Consider the following 9,863-nt stretch of genomic DNA (forward strand, 5'->3'; position numbering starts at 1 on the left):
CTGCCTCTAGTTGCCTCCCGAACATGCTGATGTAGAAAACAATCATCCAATAAATCCACAAAAGCCTTGCTAGTGTGTGAGTGACCAACCCACAAATTCCAGTCAATATCTGGGAAATTAAAATCCCCCATTACAAGACTCTCAGATTTACTGGCCCACTATTTCCTGTACAGTTTCTTATTATACTCATCAGAGTCATTAGGCCTATAGCACACTCCTACTCTCAATTTTGTTCTCCCAATGCTTATGTCACACCAAACTGACTCGACACTGCACTGTCCAGCAATGTCGACTGGCTTCACTTCCTTCGATTTTGTGTTTCTTAACTAATAGCATAACCCCTCTTCCCTTCCTACCTGTCTATCCTTTCTGTAGATGTTGTACTCCCCAGATTCCAGTTCTGCATTCCTTATATCTGTGTGACACCACGTTTCTGATATCCCAGCAATATTCGCCTTTCATGCTTTGAACAATACCTCAAATTCATTTACCAAACTCCTAGCATTGGTGTACACGCAAGTATACAAGCACCTGTTCCTATTCTTAGCTACCCTAACACAACCCATGTGTTTACTTGTACCGCAATGAGTCCCAGCAGTCTCTTAAACATCCTGCCTCTTGTTTACCAGGCTTCTGCTCATTCCAATAGAAGCAGTGCAAGAATCACTTTCACCTCTGCCAGTGGCTACTGTTAATCCATTATTCCTTGTATCCTCCCGATCTAGCAGTTTTCCGACCCACCTAACACTGCTTCGATAGCGTCAGAAAATATTCTTGCACCATTCCATTAGAAGCTCATTCCAATAGAAGCAGTTCAAGAATCACTTTCACCTCTGCCAGTGGCTACTGTTAATCCATTATTCCTTGTATCCTCCCGATCTAGCAGTTTTCCGACTCACCTAACACTGCTTCGATAGCGTCAGCAAATATTCTTGCACCCTTTCTATTTAAGTGTATCCCATCCCTGTAGAAGCAGTCCCTTCTGTTAACCAGTACAGACCAGGCTGAAAAAAATTCTACCCCTTGAGCCTTGCACAATCTTTTGAAGGCCGAATTGATCGACAGGGCTCTCATCATAAACTCCCTCCTATCGTGTCTGGGCAGAATTGCAGACACTTTCAAATTCAACCCTAATTCACGGCTTTTTTTCAACAGTGACCTGTACTTGTTAAGTAATTCTGCCAATCTCCTACTCTTAATATCATCAGTGCCAACGTATACAACTATATCACCTTTTGTGCCCTTAAAAGATGATATCCGCTCTACAACGTCATCAACCTTTGCTCCTGGTAGACATACCCTGGTCCTGTTCCACCTATCCTTTTAACAAAGTATGTTACCCATTTCCCTGACAATAGAGTCACCAACAACTACTAGTTCCTGTGGGACCAGCACATTCTGCCTTGGGGGTTGCCACTGTGTTGCGTGATGACCAAGTGCAAGCTCTGGTGTTGATGTGGGCAGCTGATAGCTTGACGGGCCCTCACTTTAGATCCTTCGAGGGCATCCACCTGTCCTTCAAGCTCTAATATAGGCCCATAACAACGCTGATTTGTCACCTGATTTCGTTACACTCCTTGCATCGTGCACACACAAAGACATCCCCCATGGCACAATTACCAGCAGGTATTTTTCATTCTCCACTACCCTGAGTGTAGTACTGCACAGTTGTTATGTTATTCTGGGGTTATTGCTACCCATTTGCAGTACTCTGTATTTTTTGGTGTTATACTTCAGATGCCGCTTCTCAGCCATCTGCCCAACTTTCCTAGATCCCACTGAAGCAGTGTACTGTCATTACTCTCTCATTACCAGCCCTGCCAATCATTGCATCATCTGCAAACTTGGACACTGACTGATATACCTTCATCGATTATCATCAAAAAATACAGAAAATAACAATGAGCCCAACAGCGAGCCAGACTCCACTAATAACATTAGTCCACGAAGAGCAGTGTCCATTGATTACCACTAAAAAATCCCTTTATCCTCAGCAGAAACTTGAGTATACCACTGTGCTCCAAATTGTACAACAGTCTTTCATATACAATGGTATTAATACAATTTTAATACAATGGTATTAAAATCTTTATGCCTGGCATTTGTGGATTATTAAAAGGCATTTGACTCCATAAAGCATAAGGCAATGTTTTGGGCACTGGAAAGACAAGGCATAGATACCTCATATATTATGATTTTGAAGAAAATATATGAGAACACTGCCTCCTTTATTAGACTAGATAAAGGTAATAGCAAATCTAAAATTGAGAAAGGAGTTCAACAAGGAAACAATATCTCCAAAGGTGTTTACTGCTGCCCTTAAGGAAGCTTTCAGAGCATTAGACTGGTCGCAGAAAGGAGTCAATGTGAATGGAGAGTACCTATACCATTTTCGATCTGCAGAGGACATTGTGATTATAAGCCATGACCCCAAAGAATTAGAGTCTTAGAATCTTAATCGAAGAATTAGAATCTTAATCAGTTATGCTCAGCTAGTAAGGATTTTGGACTAAACCTGAATATGGCTAAAACAAAAGTAATGTTGAACAAGCATGCCACAGAAAGGGATGTAATCATTGAAGGAGCAGTAATTGAAAAGCTGGATTCATATACTTATCTGGGACAAGTCATTAGCTGTAATAATGATAAATGGCTGGAAATCAGGAGAAGAATAAATTTTGGATGGATAGCATTCAGGAAATATCGTCACATACTGAGGAGCAATATCACAATTTGTCTGAAATGTAAAATAACGAACCAATGTATATAAAACCAACAGTGACTCATGGAAGTGAAACTTGTACTCTCACCAAAAGAATGGAAGAAAAGCTGAAAACTACACAGCAAAGAATGGAATGAATTATATTAGGAATCAGACTGCTAGATAAGAAGAGATACACACAGATTATTAGCATTTTTGCATTAGTAGAGGCATATGATGCAAGAAAGCAACCTTATGCAATATCAGCCAAAAAAAAAAAAAAAAAAACCGCTCCCATTTCACCCCTCTGTTCATTCCAAATACCTGTCCAGCTCAACTTTAAATTTATTAAGGCTATCAACTCCCACAACAAAGAATGGAAAAGTCTGTTCCACCAACCAACTACCTGCGGGCTAAAGGCAAAGTTCTGCACGTCTATCCTATATCTGTCTTTCCTCAATTTGAATTTATGCCCTCTGAGGTGATTATTCTGAGCAATAGGAAGAATCCCATCAGCATTGAGCATGCTCAAATCATTCAAGGCTTTATACACCTCAATCAGATCACCTCACAGGTGCCTAGTCTCCAGACACTGTAATTTGAAAAACTTAAGCCTCTCTTCGGAAGAGAAACCCTTTGTTCCATTCACCAATCTTGTTGCTCTTCTCTATACTCGTTCAAACAGCTCTATATCCTTCTTAAAATGAGGCCTCCAGACCTGTATACAGTACTCAAAAGGTGTGGCCTGACCATTGCCTTATACAAGGGATAATCACCTCCTTATCCCTGCTAGAAAAAATTCCTGTATATCATTGACAAGACACTATGAGCTACTCTTGCAGACCATCTGCACTGCTCAGAAAACTTCATATCTGCCTGTACAATTATCTCCTGGTCCTTTTCATTCTCTACCACTGTCAGTGTAGTACCACAGAGTTGAGACGTCACTCTGGGGTTACTGCTTCCCATATGTAGTACTTTACATTTGCCAATGTTAAACTTCATTTGCCACCTCTCAGCATATCTACTCAACTTTTCTAGATCCTGTCGCAGCAGCGTACTGTCATTAGTGTCGTTAACAACTCTGCCAACCTTTGTATCGTCTGCAAACTTGGAAATTAAGTTTGATATACCATCATCAATAACATTCATAAATACAGAAAACAACAATGGACCCAACACTGAACCCTGAGGGACTCCACTAATACCATTAGTCCACAATAAGCAGTGTCCATTGATTACCACTCTGTCTTCTCCCACTCAACCATCCCTTTATCCATAGAAGAAATTTGCCTCCAATGCCACACTGCTCAAATTTGTTCAGCAGTCCTCCCTGTGCAACGGTATTAACCCCAGGGTCTCTCATCTGCTGAGTATGAGCTGGGCACACCAAGTCCTGAGCTGGATATCATCATTCTTCTCTTTCTTGGAGATTCCCTTCTACTTCTGACTTACATTCTCTCTCTCTCTCTCTCAGGGTAATTCAGAATTTTTTTTTTTTTTGGCTTGTGCAGCATAAGCCTCAGGCTTCCTTGCACTATGTGGATGATAAAAATATCAAAGTTATTCCCTGCATCCAGTTGCTTTGTGACCACATCATAGTATCCAATCAAATTGGTCAAGCAAGACTTTCCCTTAAAACCCTGCTGTGTCCAAACTATAACTGAAGTCATGCCTAGATGATTCTGCATTGCTTCTTTAACCAGTGCCCCCATTAATTTTCCTGGAACCAAAGTTAAACTAACATGTCTATAAAACCTTGTGTTGCCCTTTGATCCTCCTTTGTGAATTGGGGTTACATTTGCAAATCTCCAGTCCATGGGTTCCTCCCTTCAGTCCCAAGAAGCTCTCATAATTATGGCTAAGGGTTTGCTTACTTCCTTTGCTGCCTTCTTTAATATAACTGGATAGATCCCATCCACCCCGAGTGCCTTGTTTATGTTTATCTTCAACCATTTCTCCTCCACTTTCCTCTCAGTTATTAGAAAATCATCTAGCTCACTGCCAGAGTTTAGTTCACCTCTGGCATTCCCCTCCCTGAATAACTCCTCATGTGCGAATGTAGATGCAAAATACTCGGTTTGTTAGCCACTTGAGCAGGATCATCAACAGTTGAACCATCAATATCCAGTGGACCAATCTGATTCATTCCTTTCCTTCTAGAGTTTACATAGGTAGAGAACTCTTTGTTTTTCTTTGCATCCTTTGCCAAAGATTTCTCATAATCTGCTTTTGCCTGCCTAATCTCCTTTGTGACTTGGTTACAGACGGGCTTATATCTATCATAGGCTTTCGTGTCACCCATTAATTTATATATATCCAATGCATTTTTCTTCTCTGCCATATGTCTCATTAGTTCATCTGACTTCCATTTAGGCCTAAACCTTCAACAATATTTCTTAGTTGGTATGTAAAGCCTAGTAGCTTCCAAGATAAATTCTTTGAATGCTTCCCATTTTGAATTTGCTGTTGGCAACATCATCAGTTGGTCCCACCATATAGAATTTAAATACTGTCTTTGACCACTGTAATAGCCTTTACGAAAGCAAAAAACCCTTCCCTTTACCCCTGATGGTAGTTACCTCTTTGAGTAAATCCCACTTCAGCACACTGTGATCACTGCCACCTAGTGGTTCCTTTATCTGCAGATTCTTAATGCATGAAGAATCACTACTGATAATCGGATCAAAAGTATGACTCCCTCTAGTTGCCTCCCGAACATACTGATGTAGAAAACAATCATCCAATAAATCCACATAAGCCTTGCTAGTGGCCGACCCACAAATTCCAGTCAATATCTCGGATAAAATCCCCCATTATAAGACTCTCTGATTTACTGGCCCACTATTTCCTGTACACTTTTTTATTATACTCATCAGAGTAATTAGGCCTATAACACACTTCTACTCCCAATTTTGATCTCCCAATGCTTATGCCACACCAAACTGACTCGGCACTGCACTGTCCAGCAATGTCGACTGGGTTCACTTCGTTGGATTTTGTTTGTTTCTTAACTAATAGCATAACTCCTCCTCCCTTCCTATACACATTGTTCACCGCAAATTCCAGTTCTGCATTACTTATATCTATGTGACACCACGTCTCTGATATCCCAACTATATCTGCTTTTGATTTTTTGAGCAATACCTCAAATTTACTTACCAAACTCCTAGCACTGGTGTATACGCAAGTATACATGCACCTGTTCCTATTCTTAGCTACCCTAACACAACCCATGTGTTTACTTGTACCGCAGTGACTCCCAGCAGTCTCTAAAATACCTTGCATCTTGTTTTCCAGGCTGCTGCTCATTCCAATAGAAGCAGTGCAAGAATCACTTTCACCTCTGCCAGTGGCTATTGTTAATCTATTAGTCCTTGTATCCCCCAAGCTAGCAGTTTTCCGACCCACCTAACACTGCCTTGGTAGCATCAGCAAATATTCTTGCACCCTTTCTATTTAAGTGTATCCCATTACAGTAGAAGCAGTATCTCCTGTTAACAAGTACAGACCAGACTGAAAAAAATTCTACCCCTTGAACCTTGCACAATCTTTCCAGGGCCAAATTGATCAACAAGGCTCTCATCATTATGCAGCAAACACAAGTAAAGTAGATTCTTATCAAAACTAAAGAACTGAAATGGACTTGGGCAGGATACGTGGCTCGAAGACATGATGACAGATGGACATCTGTCATTATGTCTTAAGAAAATTGTCATCTTAAAAAAAATAACAGAATGGTACTCAAGAGGAGCTAAAAGAAAACTTGGAAGACGACAGAGATGGACATATGAAATTCATGAGTTCGTGGTAGGAAATGGATGGCCATTGCACAAAACAGAAGGAACTAGAAAGTTGCTGAAGAGGCCTTCATCCTGCAGTGGATTGAAAATGGCTGATGATGATGAACTGAGGTACAGGGTACCAAATTCCAATTAATTCTACTTTCATATCTTCATGATAAGTGGAATTGCTGATTGTGAAAGTGGAAGACATGTTATAAATTGGGACTTTCATGATTTGGAGTGAACAGCAGAAAATATAGACAAAAAGCAGGCTGTCTCCCCACACAGAAGAGGAGCAAATGGTCACTACAGTAATTACAGGCCTGTACATTTCACTTATGTCCCAGAGAAAATTGAGTCAATATTTCAAAAAGTGACAAGATCATCTCAATGCAAATAAAGCTATAAGGCAATCAGTATGGATTTGTCAAGGAAATAAAATGTATGATCAATCTGATTCTCTGTTATAAGGTTATTGCAAAGGAAGTAGCCAAAAAAGAATAATACTGACTCAATTTACTTAGATTTCAGTAAAGATCTGGATAGCCACATGAAAAGTTGTATAAACTATTATGTGATATTAATAATGAGGTATTAGTTGCAAGTCACTATATCATGTTGATAAATGAATAGTTAAGTGGTATGAGACAGATGGTTATAAATAACCAATGATCTTCATGGTCAGTTATTGGAAGTGAGGTACCACAGGGTTCAGTATTAGGCCCATTACTGTACTTAATATTTATTACTGATAATGTAGCTATTTTAAGTTTGATATGGAATTATACAAAGGTAGGAAGGGTGGTTAATGATATTAATCAAGGTATACTTATTCAAAGAAATCTAAATAATGAAGAGGTCTAGATATATAGGCTGAAAAAAATTGGCAATTGAGGTATAACAATAATAAATGCAATATAATACATTTGGGTAGCAATAATCCATGAATAAAATACAAACTGAGTGTGCCACACTGTCAGCTATAGCAGCATCTCCTTGCAACTGATAATGAAAAAGACTTGCCGATGACTGTACAGTCTAAAATTAGTTGTCTAAACAGACAGATCGGCTGCTAGAATGGCTCATGGGTTCAGTCAGTGATATTACGGTAACTTTATATACGGTAAGTGATTATCCCCAGGGGCACTAAAAGCCAGCATGGACTGTGGGAAAAAATGCCTTACTGAGGAAACCCACATTTCCCCCATATGGAACTGAGACTTCAATTACAGGCACCCCCACAATGTCTGGTCCCTAAGCAGTTTACTTGCCTGTCGCACACCCAACAACGTTCCCACTGGATAAAACAACGATTAGGCAACAACTTTAATACTGAACACAGGGAAAGGTGTGTTCAGCATTATGAGTTTTACTCATATTTATAAAATTACACTATAAAGTGAGATCTGGCATAAAATTTAATATGTACATATTGCTTTAAAAAAAAAAAAATGAAAAAGTCTGCTTTTTAAAAAGGTTTTCCTTCCCGTGAATGGTACTACAAAAACTCTGAATCACCATCTTGTCAGCTATAGCAGTATCTCCTTGTTGTTCCATGCAATCAAGTGGACACGAAGTTCACATTTCAAAAATATTTTCATATTTTCTGATAAGATGAAGTTCTTGTACAATGGAAATAACAATAGGCACACATGAATCAATTAAAACAATTTAAGAAGAATATTAAAATTAATTGTAAAACTGGAGGTTTGCTGAAATATGAATAGAATGGGTTAGCAGGTAGAAAGCACAGCCATTTACAAAAAAAAAACAATTAATGATTTCCACACTTTTCTTTGTTATCAGACTCGGATTAACTTGAACTTCCACGCGCTCTGAGGTCCCCCCGCCGCAATTAATCCACCTATAAATAATTGAGTCTACTGCATAAATAAAAACATATTGCTTTCCTCTGACTGACAAAATAGTAACTTGAAAATATTTCCTTGAGTGGAAGCCATAGTGTAGATCGTTTTCAGAATTACATAATTTGTCTCAAATTATGTAATTCTGAAAACAAATTGTATCAATTAATTCAAATTGTATCAATTTGACTAACATGACAGGTCAGAATGGATCTAAGAGCCTAACTGGTATAAGTGTTGAAAGGAAAAAAAAAAAAAAAAAAAAAAATCTAACAAATTCCAAAATACCAATATTATTCAGGTTTAATATTGCTGATCCAAAAATCACCCTTAATTCAAAAAATAAATATACATACCATTACACAAACACCGCCTTACTATTATGCAAAACATTAGTACTAAAATGGGAACTAGCTGAATATATATTCCGCGTTAAAATTAAGCTTCATATTTTGTAAAAGAAATTAATATCCTTTTTCCATACAATGAATGTGTTGAGTTTTTTGGGCTAAAACATCTGAACCGATGGGGGAGGGGACAGTTTTACAAAACCGCAACTAAGCTCTCACAAATACCGCTAATCCGTTCCTCTATTACGGGTTTTAAAAATTTTAGTACCTGTGACATGGGTGATTTCAATGTGTTAAATCTTACAACGCTTTCAGTCTTTCTGCTGTGCCGCTTTTCTATACTATACAAAGTTAGAGATAAACATGGTCTGTTATAATACGCATCTATATTTGGCATAATACAATTATAACTCGAACGTAAAATACACCGGGCCCTTTGCCAACGAAGCAGCATACCTGTATGCCCTTCTATACAGCAGAGAACTAACGTACTACTCCGTTTCCATACTAAACAATGTCATATTAACAAGGCCTGTTAGACATACAGATTAGTAAAGTATTAATCGGTAATATGCACCTATATTTGACAAAATACAATTATTAACTCCAATGTAAATTAAATTGGGCCCTTAGCTAACGAAATATAACTGCCACAAGATGAAACTTGTTTTGTAAGGTTTTAGGCCCAGAGCACAGAGTAGTCATATATACAGAGTGGACACTCCCATAGGCGATAATGTTAAATCCTTTTACATGTTAAAGCGCATAGAAAGTGGAGCCATCATTGTATGAACATGAAAACAGGCCGGAACATTGCGGAGAGTTTCTAGAGAATTTTCTAGTTTTGTAGTTGCGATGGATACTATATCGATTCACTGATTATTAGTATGAGATATTTATAATTAATTATTAATTCTAAAAAAAAAATAAGACGCTATGAAAGATGGCTGAATAGCGAAATATAAAAATAAGTATATAGTTTAAAAAAAAAAACGCACGCGCACGCGGTTCTAATAGCTGTGTGGTAACCCTGTAGACTGATTTTCTCCTTCTCAGTTCAAATCCATTTATTTTCCCCTCTATGTTTTCCTTCCCCCATTTCGCTTTCTCATACTTTATATTTATTTCACACATATATAATAATTTAATAAGCAATATTTTA

General features: G+C 38.3%; 1 protein-coding gene across 1 annotated transcript in view; it reads right to left on the reverse strand.

Annotated features, from left to right (window-relative positions):
- The window catches only part of LOC150087085 (DNA-binding protein SMUBP-2-like), a 460,431-nt gene extending 450,994 nt beyond the window's left edge, over positions 1-9,437 (reverse strand). Inside the window, exon 1 of the mRNA XM_090372370.1 lies at positions 8,970-9,437. Coding sequence (XP_090228496.1) covers positions 8,970-9,155 — 186 coding nt within the window. The 5' untranslated portion in view covers positions 9,156-9,437. The remainder of the gene's footprint in view (positions 1-8,969) is intronic.
- Positions 9,438-9,863: the final 426 nt, after the last annotated feature.

This window comes from Mastigoproctus giganteus, chromosome 4 (genome assembly GCF_048544385.1).
Source record: "Mastigoproctus giganteus isolate SK-2022 chromosome 4, ASM4854438v1, whole genome shotgun sequence".
Taxonomy (NCBI): domain Eukaryota; kingdom Metazoa; phylum Arthropoda; class Arachnida; order Uropygi; family Thelyphonidae; genus Mastigoproctus; species Mastigoproctus giganteus.